Source organism: Catharus ustulatus, chromosome 1 (assembly GCF_009819885.2).
Source record: "Catharus ustulatus isolate bCatUst1 chromosome 1, bCatUst1.pri.v2, whole genome shotgun sequence".
Taxonomy (NCBI): Eukaryota; Metazoa; Chordata; class Aves; order Passeriformes; family Turdidae; genus Catharus; species Catharus ustulatus.
Window position 1 is genome coordinate 67,664,451 of NC_046221.1, and position 21,080 is coordinate 67,685,530.

Here is a 21,080-nt window from a genome sequence, read left to right on the forward strand (position 1 = left end):
GAAGTCTGTGTAGCTTTTTCAGTTCCATGTATGAAGGACCGTGAGTGTCTCTAATGCAGAGGTCATTATTTGTTGTGGGCTGTGCTGAAGAAGGGGAGCTCTCAAGAGGGTGCATGGTGGTTTAATGGCATGTTTCCTTCACTGCTGGTGAGAGGCATTTGTGTGCGTCTCTCAGTGGATCCATTCACAAACTTAGGCTGTGGATTTATGAAACAATCAGTTTGTGCAGAAGATGCCCTGAATACCCAATAGACTGGAAGTATGAATCTGGCTCACTTAGGCTCAGTTAATTTTTGGTGATTGCTCAGTTGCTCATACCCCTAGTGGAACATAAAGCTTTATCTCAGAGCCCTGCTTCCCAAGGGAGCAGAATGGCAAAATGGGAGCTTCCGCTGTCCCCAGCATGCGATGGTCAGGGGCAAGTTGGGGCAAGGTACCTCTAAAGTCCCAGCCTGGAGCAGAGTCCACTGTTGGGGAAGCCTGGGTCTGTCCCTCCAGACATTGTCACCAACCTGGGGTTGGTGGTGAGCATTCTTGGACCTCTTGAACTAAACCAGTGCAGTAGATGCGGTGTCCAACTTGGCACTTCTAGTGGGAAGTCCAAGTTTGGTCATTTATCTACTCTGGACTAGTAGTTCCTAAAACAGCATGTTTTGATGTTGCAGGTAGTTGAACCTCCCACTGAAATCTTTGGCTAAGTAAGGTGAGGAAGGGGTTATCTTTGCTATTTGTTTTCTGTTAACCTCTATGTCACCCAGCAGGGACATATCAAGTTACCTGATGTTCATTTTTCCTGAGAAGTTGAAAATAAGGTATTTTTTCTTTATTTACGTAATTTCTTCTTGACTGGCTGAATATGTAATTGCTTGCTGCATACTTGCTTGTCCATTTAGAACCCAACAAGTGTTGGGTTGTTTTTGTTTTTCCTTTATGTTTTCTTCCCCCCAGAGACAGCACTGAAGCATTCACTTTGGACATGAAAGCTCTCCCCCTCAAGCTTCACCCGGCCAAATATCTTCATGGGCTTTGCAAACAAGAAAAATAAGCTTAATTTGATCCAGTTCTCGCCTCAAGCCATTCTTTCTCTCCAGAGAGGTTTAGAGTCATGCCACATGTCTGTGCTCTCCCCTGCTGCATGCACCAATTCTTTTCCAGCTGATGTCCAAATGTGATGGAAACTCCAGATAAGCAAAGTAATGGCAGATGTTGGAGGATGATGCTTGAAAAGTGAGTGGTTTGTATTTTATTAAGGGTCCTGACTGCATGGAAAGAAAAGCAGGAGAGCATGAAGACAAAAGTAGCTGGAGTAATTCAAAGGCTCATAAAGTAACAGTGATACAGAGCAGAGTTCTGTGGACAGGAGATCAGCCACCATCTCCACATGGGACGGCTTCAGCCAAAGATGTCCTGAACACCACAGCTCCTGTGGCACAAATTTACCTAAAAGCCAAGCTTTTGTTCATTCTGTCACTCAGGGAAGAATTCTGTAAGCAGCTTTGTACTGTTTGAGGGCACTGCTGGCCCATGTGGCCTGAGGGTGCTGTTGCACTGCCTGCACCTTGCCCTCTCAGCTGCACCAGAAGCTCCCACTGCTCAGGAGTAGGGCAGCTGCTTCGTCTCATGCAGACCAGCTTGACTGTGTGACCAGGGCATGGTCACACTGTTGTTTTCAGGCTTGGTTGTCTAGGAACCTTGATCCAAGGAGCAAAGGGGACAAACGAAGGTGAGGAAGATGATGGCAAAGCAATCCAGCTCAACCCCTGTGCTAAGGGCACTGAGGTCTTAGGTAGGCACTGCCAAGCAGCAGAGTGTTTTTGTGCAGGCGTGTCTGTTAAATGGAGAATTGGTTTTTTTCCAGCCTCCTCCATTTCCTGCCTACAGGTGGCATTGGATTGCCATGGACTTCATTGAAGACACACACACATCCCTTCACTTAGACTGGTTTTATGAAATGCTTCCATTAAAACATAACCCATCCCTTTTGTAGAGGTCAGAGGTCTCAGTGCAAGAGACTGGACTGTGTTCTCACATTCCCTGTACAATGTATTCTCACCAACAATTTTCTTGTTAAAGCACAGAAATTACCACATGTAACCAAAACACTATATACCACTGCTATGGAAGCTGTAGCTCGATGTGCGGGAAGGGATCTTTAGTCACAACCTACAATTTTGTTTACTTTATTTTCCATATCTCACAGGATAGCCACAAACTCCTTGGCTGTCAGAGTGGAAATATGTACCAACACACACAAACAAGGATTGTGAGGTAGGTGAAAAGTCACTCAGATGGAAGCAAACCAATAAAAGCCCAATACCAGAGTTTTGATCATGTTGCGTTTCCCTATCAGCAAGGGAAAGGAACAAAATTTGGCCAGTTAAAGTAGATAGATCTTTAATTTTTGTGTCATTTGAAGCCTCTGTGTGTCAGGGGAGGGGAGCTGCTCCCAGCTGCCACTTAGAGTGAGGATGCTGGGTGTCACTCATCTCCTCAGGGTCAGAATGTTTGCACCATCAGTCCAAACACTGAAGAGCAGAGCTGTCACCCTTGCAGGAGGCCAGCGAGCCTGTTTGAAGCTATGTACTTATTCTTGTGAAAGGTTTTCCTCCTCTTTTCACCACACAGAGGCTTCAACTTGTCACCCACTGGAGCTACTTGGGGAAGAAGGGTAAAAAATGCGAATGTGTGATTTGGATGTGCAGGAATGGCCCCACAGCTGAACAGCAGCAGCACTTGCTGGTTCTGCTTGGTGGCTGCACATGGGCACAGCCTGCACCAGCAGCATTGTGGTGACAGATGGGTTTGGTCGTGGGGCTTTTGGATGTGTGTGTGTCTAGTGCAGACTGCTGGATTTGCTCTTCACTAGGGTGGTGCCAGGTACCCCTTCAGCAGCTGAGGTACCTCTTGTCCTTCCCTGCTGAGCTGCTCCAGCCCAGCCATGGCGCTTGGGCCTCATCTGATCTGTCCCACCCATCTGCTCTGGGAAGCAGAGCACCCATCTTCCTTTTCCTGCTTTCCTCCCACGGAGGTGTGGGTGAACCTGGCTGGTATCCTTGACTGCCTCTGTGTGTTACATTGTCAGTCACTGGGGCAGCGTGGGATAAAATACACAGGCACCAGAAAGCTTTTTTTTTAAATTAATTTTTTTAAGAAACTGCATACATCAGAGACAAACAATAATTTAAATACATGCAGTTTCAGTATGTACAAAAACTAGGACATAGAGATCCAGTTTAATTTTTTCTAGTTATTTACATCATTTTCATACAGCCATAATCTGTTAAATTACAATACTGGAAGATCACGATTGACAGCCACCACACTCACTCCTATACAAAGACAAACTATATACATACACTTGGATATCAACTGGAAAATGCAACTGGTGTAGGAGTAACTGGGACACACAGGAATACAGGGAATGTGCCCGTCACCTCCTCTTTGTTTACAGAAGTTGTTCCAAGCTCGAGCAGACTGAACACCTGGGAAAAATAATTTGTCCCCTTTTTCTTTCCTGACTTTTTTATTAACCTAGTCATCTCCCATGGCTATTTATACAAAGTTATTTTATTTGCAGGCACGTTAGGGAGCCCCCCATTCATGTATAACTAACTACAGGTTTCCACCTTGCCCATCTATTTTTATGAGTGTAAGCTTCACTAGGCATGTTGGAAGTGCTCCCCCTCTCTTGGTTTTATAGTGTTTGCACTGCACAGGTGGTGCTGTAGAAATAAGGAAGGGTAAGTTTGGTGAGTAGTTGCACTGATGACAGAATACAGTGGTTATACATGTATCAGGATGAGATATATTTGTGTAATGGGCTCACTGAATGGTTTCAGTTAACATAAAATAGCTAAAAGGCTATTATGTTCTTTCCCCCACCTCTTCCTTCTCTTCTGATAATGCCCAGTGTGTTCACTAGGAATTGTCTAGACACAAAAGTTGGCTTGGTGCCCTTCCCAGCAAACCTGCAGCCTGGAACTTCTTCAGCCTGCAAGTACACACCCAGTGGGGTGTAGGGTGGGCAAAAGCCACAACGCCCACATTTCCTCTGAGTCAGAATGGTGTCACCAGATCCCTTCAACCCTTTGCTGGTGAAGGTGTGGGTAGGGGGGTCATGCTGCTATTGGGCTTCCTCACCAACACACCACTTCCCAATCAGAACTTTTTTGTCTAGACATTTTGGAATTGCTTTTTCAATCCCCATCACCTCCCCAGCCACCCCTTAGTCCTCGTTTCTACTTCATTATTCCGCAGGCTGCTGAACAGATATCTAAATACTTGCCCACTTTAAGTATTCAGGATTTGGTAGATTATACCAAAAATACTTCTATTTTTTGACTCTAGATTATTATCTCTGGAGATAGATGACTGGAATAGTAATTTTTTGTTCTGTGTTGATTTTTCCATTCTCTAAACCTGGTGTGATTTCTTTATTACCACTATTAATCTCCTTCCAACCAGAATGAGGATGACTCTGCTAATGCAGTCTTAGCAGGAATGCCATCATTGTGTCCTACACATAATCCAGGTCAAAGGAGAGAAATCATGACTGACTGTTGGTTTTTTTTAATGCCAGCAGAATCACAGCTCCTTTGCCATGATAGAGATGGCTTTCACAGATGAAAAAACAGTTCTTAAGAAACCAGATTTATAAAAAATGGGACCAACAGTTCCCCAGTCTGTGTGCAACCTCCCAGGAATGCCAGAGGTGGGCGTGCACACGGAGGATGTGGTGCCCTGAAAGGCTGCGAAAGCCTTGACAAAGGTTTACTTTGCAAACTACCCAGACCCACTGTAGCTAAAAGCACATGACCTGGCATTTTGGTGATACTGCAGTGCCAAAGACCTTGTATGGCTTCTTGTTCCTCCCCTTCCCCCTTTTCAGGAATAAGCTCTATTTCCAACTGGGGAGAAATATGGCAATTCTTCCACTTCTGTCCTGGTATCTGCTCAGCTAGGAGTTAAGTAAAAAAAAAAATCCCAAAGAAATAAGGAAAAAAAAAGCATGGCTGCGTGGAGCTGCCCTGGGGAGCACAAATCATGGGGCAAGGCTGAGTGTGCCAACTTGCTGAGTGATCAGCAGGGACTTGCCATGGGCTCATCCGGATGAAGGTGCTGGGGAACATTTGGCCATCACCCATGACTTGGCTGTTATGTGTCTCAGCCAGCGCTCAAGGGTTTATTTTGGGTGCCAGACTGGCAGGGCAGTGTGGGCACTGCTTGGGACTGTGCCCATGAGGGACAGTGGTAGTGCCCAGACTGAACATTCCCCTGGGAACTCCAGCACAAACACTAAAACAGCAGCAGCCTGCAACTTCCACCTCCCTCCTCTTAATTTTTAAATAAAAATGAAACAAATCCTCACCTTTCCCTCCCACTAGCCCACCAAATGCTGTGATTCCTGTCACCATTGCTCCTTAGATGGCGCCCCTTCCATTTCACAGTGATCCTCTAAGCTAGGGATGCTGGGGCAGGTGTGAGATCCATGCTGGGAACACAAGGATATTTTCTTCTTCAGAACAGCTCTGTTGCAGAGCCCTTTGCAAATGTGCAGTCAAAAGCATAAAGGCTTTCCCCCCTTGTTTTAAAGCTGTAATGCAGTATTGTAACTTGTGTGCATATGTATGTGAATGAATTAATAAACACGAACTGAGGTTTTCATGAAGGTAACCCCAAAGCAGTGTATTCCTGGTTGGTATGTTAAGTGCTCTCTGCCTCTGCTGCACTGAGCTGATAACTTCGCACATTGAAGTCTTTCACTACTGATGAACTTCCATCTAAAGCAAGTGTGAGCTGGTGATGCAGGGATCACGGTGTGTTTTCCCAGAAATCATCACTCAGTCTGGGAAGCACCAGAAACCACCTGGTTTTTACTTCCATGTTCCATCCTACAACAGCCAATCCTCATTTAATAGCTAATAATCCACAGCATTGCAAGGATGGCTATGGATGAGAATGAAAGGCTTTTGCTTCTCTCTGGTGGAGAGCCAATCTGTGAGGCACTGAGTGCCACCACCAAGCGTAGATGAAGGGTATTACCCTCTCTGCCAGGGTTGTTGGGGCAGGCTGGGTGCTAGAGCCATTCCATGGGCTACATGCAGGCCCTTTGGCTGTACTCCTGCATCCAGAGGAGTGAGGTGAGGCCTGAGAAGAGGCAGGAGTGTTGGCACTACACTGCACTGGCTATTAAATGCTCACATGTGAGAGACTTCTCAGCCTGCAATCAGTGAAGGGTCATGTTAGCATGGAACAGAGGGAGCTGGACAGGGAGCACGGAAGAGAGGACAGATAAATGGAAGACAGTGAGAAAGAAAAAATTAGTAAAAGAATAACAGAAATAACTATTCTGTAGTAAAAAACTTTGGCCTCTCTGTTCAAACTGTCAGAGGAAAATAGCTATTGTGGAAGAAAAGGTGTCCTGAAATAATAATCTGGAACTTCTTACAATAATGTTGCTATAGTGCTTTCAGCCACTGTCCCAAAACATGGTATAATAGTCTTGTATCCTGACAATATCTGCCCCAGCTTGCTGGCATTATATTAGTTAAGGACTTAATTCTGGAAGGTGATTGCCTAAGTTCAGAAAAGCACTTAATTGTGTTTAGTTGAGGTGTTAGGGCATGGGTTGGACTCGATGATCTTGAAGGTCTCTTCCAATCTAGTCATTCTGTGATTCTGTGTTCAGGTTCAAATAAGCCTGTCAAACATATTCTTGAAAGCAGTGAGGCTATGTGTGCTTCCTTACTGTAGAGCACACACTTAAGTTGGCAAGAAAACCAGGCCCAGAGTGACCAGCTCTCTGAGCTCTGCTTGGTCAGTCTGTGTGTTAAAGCACTATAATAAAAATAAATTAAAACCAAAATTAGAACCAATAAATTCAGAACACCTCTGAATTGCTGTCCTTATGCCTCAGCCATGGGTACCAGTGACAAGTCCCACCATCCATAAGAATGCCCCTGACTCCTTTTGTTAGGCCAGGTAACATACTTTGTCATGCTTTGCTCAGTGTGAGTTTAGGATCAGTTCTTGAGACACCTGATACAGAGACAATAGACATCCTTCATGGAACCTCCAGCCCCTCCTGTTACATGTCCCTCTGCAGAGCCAGAGGGGAGTACCAGCCTTTCCAGCTGCTGGGGGCATGCTGGCTCTCACACAGTCACGAGGTTTGGGTGTAAAGACAAACTACAAGGGGAGCAGATGCCATGCAGTGACCATGAAGAGATGGGTGTTTGCTTGCTGGTCCTGTGTTCTTGTCACTTAGTGCTAATGGGCTCACAACTGGGTTTAGAAAATTATACTTGAAAGAGATGGAAAACAAACAGTTGCTAGAACTGAAGCAGCCTTCAGTAGGGAGTCCTGTTCTTCAGAGGAGTTACCTTTTTCTGCTTGGAAGCTGAACAATGTCTACTGACTGGCTGTAAACTTCTCCAGGGAAAGAAATGCCTTTCAAGTGATATGATATTCACAGATGGGCTGGCCCATGGAGAGTTTCGCTCCTTCACCGTCCTCATAAGGTGCTCTCAGCTTGAAATGAGTGTTTGGTGTAAGTGCTTCAGTATCACAGGGGCTCATCTTTTGGAGACTTCACCCAGGCCAAGTGATTCCCTGAACACCATCTCAGGGCTCTCTAGGGTTGATGACAGAGGCTTGTCAGGATGAGGGGTGCCTGAAGACAGCAAAGGTTGCACCACCAGCTGGGCTTGAACACGTATGGCAAATCCACATGCCGGGAAAGTCCTATACATAGATGCCAAGTCTTGGCACGATTTCCCACCAGGGGTATTTTCTGAAGCTTGAACCAGCAGGTCTGATGATGCTGCAGTACTCATCACATGTAAATACAATTCTCCTTTTTTTTTAATATTTATTTTTCTACTATTTTTTTTTTTTTAAAAAGGCAGTTCGGAAGATTTACATTGTACGTAACAGGGAAGTGAATAATACCAGCACTTATGGTTCCTTTTAGTTATGTTTTGAAGATGGCATAGTAGTCAAGTAGAATTGATCTGCTACGGTCTATGAAACCTAAAACCCAAGGGGGAAAGAAAAGAGAAATGGTAAGATCATATCCTCACATGTACATTGCACATAAAAAGATTAGGAGAACTAATTGCTGCAGTGACACCATTAGGCAGTTCAATTCCTGCAGCATTGATACCAGCCATGCTGGCAAGAGGACCCAAAACAGACAGACACTCACACTTCCTTGACCCTTGCCAGACTCACAGTTCAGAGGTGTAAGCTGTTGGCACCAAAATCTACCAGAGACATTCATACACTTTGGGTCTATCCTATGGATCCCTGAGTGGGTGACAGCGGATCAGCTCACCCTCTTCCAGGTCATACAAGGCCTGACTCCACAAAATTGTCTGGTTTAGACAGACCTTACGCTATTCTGCCAGAAAGATTTACATGCAGTTTAACCATGATTATTCCTTAAGGTTGGAGTCTAAAGAGACAAATGGAGCTAAAATGGCCACCCTTCCTGCAAGGCACCCTGTGTCAGAAGGCCCAACTTTGTTAGATCTGCAAATACACATTTTTTAAGCTTTGATTTTTCACTCTATTATGAATTAATTAATGTGTCCCACTAGTAAAGTGACACTCACATTCTTTGCTCTTGCCAATGCTTAATGACATGAAGAGCTCATTACCTTGTTAATGACTTTATAATGGTGATTTATCTACGTTTATTTAAAGGAATTACTCTCTTTTGTTTAAGCATGCTTCCTTCAAGTGCGTATTTCCCAAAGCCACTTGTCGAGCCAGTAAATCCTGCTGTTCTTCAGGCAAACCCTTATTCCAGTGTCTGTTATGTGAGCTGTGGCTCTCTGCATGCCCAGCCCAGACTCACTGAGTCCAAGATGCTCAGTGGCTTTCAGATGCAAACTTTAAAAGGTCACTGCTCACTCAAACACTAGAAGAGAAGGAAAATACTGTGCAGAAACCTGTGAAAGCCAAGCAGCCAGAGAGACTTATGGAACACTAAATCAGTCTGTATGTTGTGGGATGCAAGGCTTCATGGAATTCAGAGGAGCTCTCAATGGAGCTTGTCTACTTGTAGCAACACCCCCTTTAAAACAGCCTCATTCTTTCTACACTTGTCACCTTGCCCTGGAGCAGCCAAATGTCCCTCAAAGGCTCAGTCAGTGGGGTCAACAGATCTAGGCCAACCATACATCCTAAGGCTTCTCCCAGACCTTGTGGCTCAGGAGCAGCTGGCTTGTCTCTAGCAGCACTCCATCACTACACACCCCAGTGCAACCAGCCTAGCACGTGCTAGGATGGGAAAGGGAGATCGTTTCTGCAAGGTAATATATGCATAATACATGTGGTGAATTTTAATGTAATTATTAATTTATACACATCAAAATCCCCTAATACAAAATTAATTTTGCCTTAAGCTTTTCTGTATTTTTCCTAAAAGTACTGCCTGCATTTTTCATGAGCACTGAAGTGATGAACGCATTAATACAAGGGCAGCTCCAGTTTTGCACCAGATCCCACTGTCACTTATCTTCAGTATCCAACACTTGTCTTTGAAGTCTAAAGTGTTGATGTGCAAAGGCCTGACTTCAGCCCTAGCCTGTCAGAGAGGAAGGTGGTTGGTTTGGGCTCATGGAAAATTCATTCAGTCTCTACCTTTAAAACTAAGAAGAGGCAAGGTGTAAATAATAGTGCCTCTCTTGCAGTGTTGATCTTGCCATGCCCCACTGCATCATGGCTGGATGTGGAGAACAAGAGGGAGATCTGTGGGTGGGATCTGTGTGGTGTGGAACAGCTGCACACACAGCAGGGCTTAGTGTGCGCTCATTCAGACTTTGCTACATGCTCTACAAGGGCTCTCTGTCCCCCTCCTGGCACCAACTCTTTTTTTAACTTTTCATCTCAGAAGAACAGCTATACAGCATGATGATTTAAAAAAAAAAAAAAAAATAAAGAGGCTATACTTCATTAAATGGCACATGCCTGCATAACTCCACATAATGGGGCAGCATGTGTTCGTCTGTGTGAGTTGCTTTTACAGCCTGTAATTCTAAATGTTGTCTAGACCTCATGGTGTGTTCAGTGCATGTTGGAGAAACAGCTGCTGGCTTTTTTTTTTTTTTTTTAAACAGCAGTATTCATTTATAGTCTTAAAAAATTAATCTCTCATCTTACCTTGTTAGATGCCTACTTAATTCATGAACTTCCATTTCAGAGCTTTTAAATTCATTAAGCTCTTTTCGAATGGCTGCCTGCAAAGGACAAAGAAACTCATAAATGTATAAATGAGAGAGATCAGAAGAAGTTCACTTTGTTCTCAAAACCATATATTAAAAGCAAAGCAGAGAGATAACATTATCAGAGAGACAAAGACAAACATAAAGACTTTAAAATGTGAAAAGGAACAGAGATAAGCATGTTCTAAATCACATAAAGGGAAGAGAGAAATGCTTTAGTGGAATGGCTCAATTTGAAAATATAACACAGACAATGCAGGTACAGAACCAAATTCTGGCTTCCTATATAAACATTTACATGTACAAAATCCAAAGGAGTGCAAGCATGAAAAAAAAAAGTGCATCGCAGTTTGTGAAACACTCTAATCTGTTCCAGAGCTGGACTGTGACTAGACTGGGACCAGATCCTGACAAACTTGTGTTTGAGATGTCTTCTGCCTTTATTGGTCCTGAATTTCCTCAGGTGAAATTACCTAAAGCAACTGATCTTACTTGGGAAGGAAAGAGGGATACCTGGCTCCCTGCCCTCTACTCTGCCTCAGGCTGTGTCTCTCTGCCTTGCTCCTCCCTTCTGACCCAGCTGTGCTTTTTGGAAAACAAAATCACAGGACACTGGCAGGAGGAGAAATACTGAAGAATATTAAGAGCCAGAGGGGGTGACTTGGAGGGACTCGGCTGCATGGTAGAGATGGTGCTGAGCAGAAATTGCTCAAGTCCCAAGCTTAGAGTCAAGACCTCTGACAGCTCTGTGATATTTGTTGCTCACAAGTGGTTTCACTGTGAGCATTTGGAGGGGAAATGCAAGGTGTCTGCTGTGGCCAAACGCTCCCATGGGTCCGAGGTGTGCGCGCTGCCTTCCTGTGTGATGCTGAAAACATCAGCATCAGGTGTGGAAAGGGGCTGCTCCAGAAAGTGGTACTCATGGCTGTCAGGAATTTTTCTCAGTGAAGGAAATCTAAACCAGTATGAGTAGTACAAGCCCAAAACAGAACTTTTGCAACAGCCACTACTCCAGTCAGCAACTACCTTTGCTTTGACAGACCCTAAGCAATGGATTTTGCAAGTGTTTTTGAACAGAAAAGGCCTTTTCTGCTCCTTCTCCACAGCTTTGGTTTCTTATTTCCCTTAGAAGTGCCTGTCAGGCACTGCCTCATCCATCAGGACAGAGTGATGGCTATGCAGCAGCTCCAGCAGACCAATCTGCTACTGAAGTGACTCTGAAGGAGGCCACAGGGGTGGTTGACTCCCACAGGCACTGAGATCTATTCCCTTCTCCATCCCTCATCTGTTGGAGAGATATAAAAATGCCCTTTTCCTTCCCCTAAGAGTCAGACCTGCTAAAGACAAACTCTGGCTGAAGGCAGTTCCCTCCACCCTGCACACAGAGCAAGATTTACTGGCAAACAGAAAAGCCCATTGCTAAAATCTGTTTTTGCAATTCATCTAGTCTGTGCTGACCAGTGAAGACAGCTACTGAATCACAGCTCTGGAAGAAAATAATCCTATCTAGGATGATGCAGCTTTGTTTCAATTTGTCTGGCTATTTTTTCCAACAGTAGACTTAGTGTTGAGGAAAAGCAGGTCACCTGAATGGCAGAAATCAGAATACTGCCCACAGGACCCAAACAAAAACCAATCTATCTGCCTCCTTATGCTATAAAGGGCATTAATATTAGAATGACAAACATCTCTTCTTCTGATGGTGCTTTGCCGAGAAAAAATTAATTTGAAGGACTTTACCCTTTTCTCTCACTACTGAACTTGTACATGCATTATAAAAAAAGAAAAAGTGATATCAAAGTACTCTGCCTTAATACTAAACTCTTTACTAGGTCACATTTAATAGTGGTATTTATTGCTTGTTCTTTTCAGAGACATTGGATGTCATAGGACATCAAATCTCCATGCCCAGCTAAAGTTTCTCCATGCCTTTCATCCCAGACAGGGATCTCTCATTGGCTGTAGTTAGAAGATTTATTCCTTCCCTCATCAAACAATTAAAAGAATAAATCTAAGTCAATTGACTAATGAGAAAAGTTAATTTAACCCAGTATATTATGGTCTATGGAAGTCCTGAGGAAGTTTTTATTTTTTTTCAAATAAGTTTATGCTACATTACCTTAACCAAAGCTAAACTGAAAAAAAGTCCCTCTATCAAGGAGGAGAACAATGTCACAGAACTTTACAAGTCCTTTGGTTGAATTATACAAGTATAACAGGCTGTCCTCAGCGAATAAAACCACGAGCACCATAGATGAGTGGTGTGGTTGGAAATTCTGCTAATGCTCTAAGCATTGGATGTCATGCTCCCCACTGCTGAATGAGTGAGTTCCATGGCAAAGAAATAGTCAAGGCTTGAATTCAGGTATCTGAAAGTCTTTAAAATTAAAAGGGTATCATAGAGTGACTACAAGATTCATGTTGCTTCTTACAACATCCATAGAATCTTTTAAACGTTTTTCCCGAGGTCCCATTAAGACCCTTAGCATGTGACTGATATAATTTGCCAGCAATTTACTCCCTCTGCCACCAATGTCAACACAGAGACACTATTTACTGGAAGTTCCACCAGTGCTCAGAGGGCAGTGTCATCAATATCAAACGTGTCCTTTTTTTCATCTGCAGGTCTTGTATGATTTTAGTTCAGGGTTTAAAATACTCTGTGGCAGAAATCCTGAGGAAAGACCCATGTTGTAACCCACTAGAGAGAAGTGACCTGGCTTTGATGGAGGTACCTTTGCCAAATTGATCTGCTGGCATTTCCACACCCAAGCCTGTCCTGTCCTGGCACAGCCATTCTGGCACATGCTTCTGTCTCACTGCTCTGCTAAGTCTTGCCAGAGCTCTCACCTGGCAGCATAATGTGGTAAGACCAAAGCCAGAAACAAATAACAGGGCTGTCATCAAGACCTTTCCTCAAGGGGCTTGAGATTCCTTCCTTCTCCTGGTTTCCATGCATATAGGAACCTCCTTGCCAAAGATTTATGCTTTAAACAAAAAAACCCAAACCTCGTGAATGGGAAAAAACCACAGGTGTGATGGGAAGGGATGTCAGGTGGATGTTAATTCCTTGACAGCCATGGGACCTGTGGGACCCAAGGGATGCTGTTTGCCATGAATGCTCTGGGTGTTTAGGCCATGGCTCTCCCAGAGCTGCTACACTTACTTTGTCGGCGGCTGTGAGTCGTGTCCAGGGTTTGTCCGCCCTCCTGTCGTAGTCCTGCGCGTCTGCCACTTCCACGTAGTCGCTGAAGCGGATGAGGATCTTCCTCTCACGTAGCTCTTCTACTGTGGGCCTTTGACTCAGCTGCAGGGTTGAGGAAGATGTGGAAAAAGATATCAGGACTTTGCTTTTTCCCTATAGAGCGCTGCTTGGGGTTTTATTTTACTGCAGCTGCCATTATGGTAATAAGAGTGTTCAGACATTCCCAGTGCTTTGTTTTTATCATCCTTTCATAGAATTGGTATCTGGGAAATGCCCTCTTGTTATGACACCTTGAATATTGTCTCACCTTGCTGCCAGAGCAGCCCACTGTTCTTTGGGAAGCTGGTGTGGCTGCTGATTCCCAGCTGAGGCTGATCACCCTTGGCAGAAATGAGAAGTAAAGCAAGAAAGTCTCCTAGTCTGACGTCCCAGGAAGAGACAAAGACCACAACACAACTCTAAAATGACCTGTACTTTCCAGCCTTCTGCTGCTGTTGCCTGTACTTTTGCACTGCCTGAGAGGAGTCAGGCCAAGGCATGGAGTGGCTCCTGCTCTGAATTACATACATGCAAAAGGTGAAAAACAACTTTCTTTACCATTCTGATATTCTGCAGACCTGTCCTTACCTCCAGAAAAGGCAGGCAGGATGATTAGTGCTCATTGAACTTTTAACTGTATCTCTTGACATGTTTGTATCACAGCATATTTGACTTTTAGAAGTTTATGTTGCATGCTACAAGCCAAAAGAAATGGCAATGGAGGATTGTATCACGTCAGAAAAGCATCTTCATCGTTTCAAGCGTTTCTGTTAAATTCCACAGCAGAATAGGAAGCTACAGTGAAAAATTTCTCTTAAATTAATGTGCGGATAGTCCATGTGTCACACAGCAAGTTACATGGGCAGGGACAGGAGCTGGCTTTCAGGGATCAATTCTCCTTGGATGCACAGCATGCTGGTGAATGTCGAAAGCAATTACACAATCGTTTCTGAAGGTGCTACATAAATGTGTGCATGTGGCTGTAGATTAGCTGAAAAGTTTCACTGTTAGAGTAGAACATTTGTAACCAGAATACATCAGGAAAAATAATATCCCGATAATAATTTCCTACACAGTGTATCATGCTCTTCCCACTCACTAGAAATAGATGTGTTTGAAATATTTCACCCTTGTGAAGGGTGAAAGGTCTAAATATTTAATAAAATGCTTGAGATTCTAATCTGCCACATTATTGATGCCCCTGAATCCACCTTTCTTCCAAATTAAGTATCTCAGTTCCCTGCATTTCATCTTCTAGGGAGAACTATGAGTTAACATAGCCAGGATACTAAGTGAAGGGTGAAAAATCCCTCCTTTCTTCAACACTTGGGTGGAGCTCCACTGCCCTATCCTGCATCTGGCTGTAGCCTGTGTGCTTGTTCTTGGCATGGTTGGTTGTCTTTCTCTGTTTAGAAAAGATGATTGTGATGGGAGGCAGCAGTGGGGCTGCTCTCCTTATAGTAGCATCCATAAGCATGCACACACAAATTGGGTTCAAACACCTCATGTGGAGAGTCTGCAGAGCTGCACTAATGTCCTGCCTGTGAGATGCTCAGGAGAATGGGAATGTGGATGAAAAAAAGATGCAGACTCTTGTGCCAGTGTTCTGGCTGTGAAAGAGTCCTGAAATCTATGGTTAGTATCACATAGTTCATGTGTAGCCATAAATCTACATATATTTCCATACATAAATGCATGCACACAAAATATATTCAGTACATTAAACCAAAGTGCCAATCTGATCATGCTAAGTGTAATGAGAGAGACAACCACGCTAAGTCATTTTCTAAAAGCCATTAGTTAAAGCTACATTATTTGAATAGTTAACGAATTTCCCTGCCTTCTCCTCATACCATTACAGATATGTCTTGTGATCATCTAGATGTGAGAGTCTCACAGTATGTTTGGGCTGCCCAGAGCTCACTTAACTCTTGACTAGCTGGGGAACCAGCTTTGCAGGACAGACTGTAAGCAGCCCCACTGCAGGTGTTAGTTCAATGTGTGTCCACGCTGAGGGCACAGCTCATCTGAGATCTCATCTTGCAGTTTATTTTTATGACCTGTGAGCTGTGGTCTCTTGGGTCTAAATCGCTTAATTCTACAGAGTCCTTATTGAGCAACACCTGAGAATGAGCTCTTCTAACAGGCAGAAAGAACAGGGTACATTCAAAAATTACAGGACAAGGACATAGCCAAGGGCATAATGCGATTGTCTGCACAAGGTGTGGTGCTCCAAGCAGGGAGAAAGGCTTCTTACTGAGCTGGACTCTTTTTAATTTACTTCTGTTAATGTCAAAGGGATGTAGGTGTATGAGTGTGTCTGGACTTTTTCTGTGTGCACTACCTGGACATTTACATTTCTATTCTACCTATTTGTGAAGATTTGGGAGCTGAAGGACCAGGGTAATTCTATGATGAGTGACTCATTATTTGAGTCTGCACCAGGATAATATTCCCTTTTAAAATAAATGGATTTGTATTAATCCAAGAGCAGTAAATGAGGAAAGGACCTCTCATGCCTTGTTACAGGAGTTCAAATTTTCTTCTGTATATTCTGGAGTGCTGTAGATACAAATGAGCATTTTCCAGGCTTTGATACTAAGGCAGTTTGAAAGGGAAGGTTTAACACACCCCCCTTTGTCCATGGCATGGGAAATGAAACAAACCCAAGCACCCCCACCAGGTAAAGGGGAGGTGGATTTACTCTTGCCAGTCTGGTCTTGGGATTTAGTCAAATGCAAAATGCTGAGTTTGCCCCACTTCAGTCACGAGGAAGCTTATCTTAGCATGTCATCATTGCCTGCCCTGTTACCTCACTAAAATGTTAATAGTTGTTATTTAAAGAAGAAAATAAACTGAAAAATTACAAACCCTAACCAGCAGCACCCCCCCTTTGCTCCCCACCTTCTGCAGTAAAGACATAGGAGCAAGATGTGAAAAAAATGCCTCAAAGACCTTTCCCTCTGACTATAAATGCAGCTTGCCCAAATTAGCCACTAACCTTTTTTACTTCTCTGACCTTTCTCCTCTCTGCTGCATCTCTCTCACCTCTCTCTGATGAGTCCCACCTCTCTCAAGAATTCATTATTTTCAACAGCCTTTGCTGATGCAAGCCAGTGGAGGTCAGTTAAAGAAAAGCTTGAACATCTTCAAGCAGAGGAGACATTTCCCAGAGAGGCACCAGTGAACAGAGCATTTAAATTAGACTGGGGCAAGAATTTAACAGGAGTGAAGCTTTCAGATTATTGCACAGATTTTAAGAAACAGCCACACCTCTTCCATTTGGTAGTCAGTATTACAGCTCTGCGAGATTTCCTTTTGGAGCTAGACCTCTGAGAAATATAAGCTTATTGGCAGTGGGGGAATAAAAAGCAATAAACAGCTCTGGGGGCTGGGAAGCATGGTGCCATTTAAGAGAAGAGAAGGTAGGAAAAGAAGAGTTCTATTCCAAGTGATTTGTAAAGTGCTCTGTTAATCCAGGCTACGATTCTCTCTCTGTAATGGAAGCCCTCAGGGGACATTCAGGCTTGTGTTAATTGCCTTGGTCCTTGGCCACGTCATGGTTCAGAGGAGATACCTTCTTGGTAGTAATTTGTGGGGGCCGAGATCTCCCTGTGGACGTGACCCATCTGCAACACTTCCAGAGGGCTTCTACAAATTAACATTCTTTGAATGGACTGGAGGTCGAGACCAGTGCTCAGAGAAAAATCTTTCCTAATCCACATGTCCTTCCACTCAAATGACGCAAATCCGTGTGCCCAAAGGTGCTCGGTGGGCCCGAGGGGCAGGGAGACAGAAGACAGGGGTGCCTGGGCATCTCAGGGGACAGGCAAACATGCTTCCATTCTCCTTCCTTGGGCAGGAGGGACATGAGCTGCTGAGAAACTTAGCCACCAGCATGTGCCTTCATTTTGTTATTTGAATGGTAGCTATTCCTCATCCTGGTTAATGTGGAACTAGATGAGTTGGAGAGGATGGAAAGTGCTAAAAGGGGCAGCTCGCTATAGGTCACCTGATTTCTTTAATTTTTTATTTTAATTTTTTTTAGAAATTGCCTGTCCAGATGATAAATTCAACTGGATATTTATTGCTGACTTTAATAAGGCATCTAGACCTAGCAAGGTAATCTTACTTATTACAGCATGTCATCTTACAACTTATCATCATAACACTGTAACAAAATGTCAGTGCTGATGGAATTTTAAGAACAGCTTTTTTTATGGATGGAGTGGGTTTTTCCCTTGGAATTGGAATGTTGCCACCAAAAAAACCTGGGGACTGCAGCAGTTTCTGTAGTGCAAGGTCAAAAGTCTCATCAGTGGCTTCTACAGAACTCACTTCCCTTCTTATTCCCAACTACACACGTTTACAAAAGAGGCAACATGGCAGAGTTTCCTCATGTTGAATTTACCCTGCGGGCATGTGTGTGCGTGAAAACTCAGTGCAAACAGAAAGGGCTGCTGGGCAACACAGTAGCTGTGCTCAATTAAACTTCAGCTTGATCTGAAGTTTAGAATCCTGTGGTACTAAGACTTCAGTACAAACTGACAGAAGGAGCTTGCCACTCTGCTGTAAACACAACGACACATCTGGGGCAGGCTCATGAAAGACACAGCTGGGGAATAACAACTATTTTTGCAGGATTCACTCAGTGGCTGGCATTTCTAGTTGTTATCTAAAACACTTGCACACTTTATTAACTTCTTTTCTCTAGTGATTTCTGAGCTTTTATGATAGTATGTTTGGTAGGTGAGAACAAAATCTGTTGTTAGATCAGCCCTGCAGTTCTTTCATTAAAATTATATGTGTCACTAGAACAATTTCCAACAGTTTAAAAAGATGATCTAAATCAAAGAATGTTAAATCATGTTGCTATCAACCTCAGAAATGTGGAGGAGAAAAGTCTTTAGTTAAGAGGAAGCCAAAAAAATAACCTAAAAAGTGTGTGACCAGGAACAGGGGGATGAACATGAAAGAACCAAACCTAAGGCCTTGGACTGATGCTGCTTTCCCTGTTGTTCCTACTTCAAAGTGCAAACAAGACAAAGCAAAAAATCTCTCAGAAAACTGCCGAGGCTTTAGGGAGCAGACACTGATGTGAAGCAGTGGCAACCTGGGTGCTTTAGCTGAGCTGTGGCCTCTGCCTGTGACAGATGATTCCTGTGCTCTGCACCTTTCCTACTGCGGAGGATGGGAACTGTGTGGTGATGGCACTGGCTCTGTCACCAACCCTCACTTCTTAGGTGGCACATTGGGTATGGGAAGCTTTGCTCTCTATCTATTACAGCTGCTCCTCAAATGGCATCAGGCTCTGCACTGGATTCCTGCACGTGTTTACTCTTCAGTGTACAGGGAAATTGAAAGCCTGGTAAAATGTTATTTCCAGCCTTTGCGCAGAGCCTCAATCCCATGAAACATCTGCAATGCAGTTAGGATCTTTTCTTTCAGGCAGTGCTAAGAGGGAATGCAAAATCATCCCTGTCATTGTGGTGAGGAATATGTGTTTTACAAATAATATTATGGCTCTCTAACTCTTGCAGACAACAGCAGTATCCCCTCACTGGTAACCAAGAATTCTACCTATTTACATGAACTGAGATTAAGGCATGAGATTTTAAACCATGGTAGAAAGCAATTCAGTTCTCAGAATGTAACCTTTCCTTATTATTATTAGAGACCTTACAGACCTTTCCTTGTTATTATTTATACCATGAAAGCTGTGATCACATAGATAAAAAAACCTAAGCCATCTACAATTATATAGAAAGGGAATGGTGCTGCTTCACAAGCATGTGAGTTTTTAGAGGAGATAGAAAATATGTCAGTGCTGAAACAAAGTTAATCTGCAATAGCAGGATGGATTGTTCACTGTGTATGTGTGGGCATCCGTAGACATTTACGCCAGCTGCAAAACTGAATGCATACATCTGAAATGACTGCCCTTCAGTTTTAACAGTAAATGAGTTTCGAATCAAGCAATGCTATTTTGTTCATCCTTCCCTGCCAATACAAGATTGTTTTCTACACTATATGCTTTTTTGCAAATGTTTGTCTCTATTTACTTTAAATGCCTCAACTGACAACCTCCCTTTCCAGAAAATGTTTAGCTTCCAGTTTTATGAGGTTTTTTTGGGTGGAATTTTCAAATCAGCATTGCTTTGACTTTGCTTTCTGTAATGGTCATAGAAACCATTACATTTATAAGAAGCATTGGTCCTTGTAAATGCTGATCTCTATCCTTCGCTGCTCAAAACTCATTCAGTTATGAAAACTAGATCGTCTTTTTTTCCTGTTTGAAATGTTACCAGCAGTAGCCTGCAAAGTGGTTTCTGTCACTCTCTGTGGACCTACACCCTGCAACATTGCTGATTTATTTTAAAGATTTTTTTTTGTTAGATTTTTTTCACACTCCACTTTTGAAAATGGTGCTGAAGAAAAGGGAAATGGCAAACAACTGTGCAATAGGGAGAAAGTTACAGTAGTGTCATAATAGGATCAAAGCTGCTTCTCACCTTACGTGTTAATCTTCTCTTAATCTCTCGCTTTTCCTCCTGCTCTTCTTGCTCATTCCGGGCTGTAAAAGATTTACAAGGATTTCAGACTGTGGACTCATCAGGCATGCACAGTTTGCAAAAAAATAAGCCTTTCCATCAGTATATTAATGTTTCAGGACCTCTCTGATGCACAATATGTCCCTCTGGGGCTGGTGAATGTCCTCGATCTGTAGTTACTGCACTTCTTCATACGCTTCATAAAACATCTACAGCTTCCTTCCTTTCCCTATGTTGGCACCTCTTCAGGTGTGTCACGTTCTAGAAGAGCTGGGCAGCAAGCCAGCTCTTCAAAAAATGTTATCTCCCTGTCCACAGGCCTGGTGGCCTCAGAGGGCTCAGGTGCGATAGGGTCGGATTCTGCAAGGTCAATGGTTGGAAAAGAAACGTGCAATTTTTTTTTCCATCTGAAGAATAATCATTGCAGCTACATTTTGGAGATGATAGAAAAAACCCTTTTGGAATAGAAGTGCCAGGCAAATTGTGCAACTTCCCATGGCATGAGCAGAGTTAAGGAGAGTGTGTCCTTCCATCATGAGCCTTCAAAGTATCACATTGGAGCATAAAAGCTCATCTTAGGTCAATTAACTTTTAACATTAAGCCAAAAGATCACATGTTACAAGCTTTTACCAGGGCATGCCTCAACTCTTCTCCCTCAACAGCTCAATAACATTTGAATACACTAACTCTTCAGCTTAGGAGGAGGCTGTCATGCATTGTCTTTGCATTGACCTTCACCAAAAGTCACTAAAATCCCAGGTTTCCAGCTACTCAGCTTCTTGAGCAGTTAGGATCTGCCTCCACTGCTTTGCTGGCAGCTGAAATGCTCTTTACTCCAATCATGCTGGCACATAACAAATGACAGCAAACACATCTCATCAGCTTTTCCAGTAAGTACTCTGTGCCCCTGCTGGGATCCAGTTTTTGCTCAGCTAGGACTAGCTCAGGCAGGAATAACACTCTGCAGGGGACATTATGGACCTCAAAGGCCAGCTGAGGATAGGTGCCTTGATTTAAATCGGTAAACTCTGGACTGCACTAAACTCAAGGGGGAA

The 21,080-nt window shown here is 43.5% G+C and overlaps 1 protein-coding gene across 8 annotated transcripts in view; it reads right to left on the reverse strand.

Annotated features, from left to right (window-relative positions):
- Window positions 1–3,227: 3,227 nt before the first annotated feature.
- The window catches only part of PHACTR1 (phosphatase and actin regulator 1), a 303,608-nt gene continuing 285,755 nt past the window's right edge, over window positions 3,228–21,080 (reverse strand). For all 8 annotated transcript variants that reach the window (XM_033071845.2, XM_033071811.2, XM_033071816.2 and 5 more), the window contains 4 exons: window positions 19,986–20,047; window positions 13,396–13,536; window positions 10,168–10,244; window positions 3,228–8,031 (listed from right to left, as the gene is read on the reverse strand). In XM_033071845.2, the coding sequence (XP_032927736.1) occupies window positions 8,016–8,031; window positions 10,168–10,244; window positions 13,396–13,536; window positions 19,986–20,047 (296 nt within the window). In that variant the 3' untranslated portion in view covers window positions 3,228–8,015. The remainder of the gene's footprint in view (window positions 8,032–10,167; window positions 10,245–13,395; window positions 13,537–19,985; window positions 20,048–21,080) is intronic.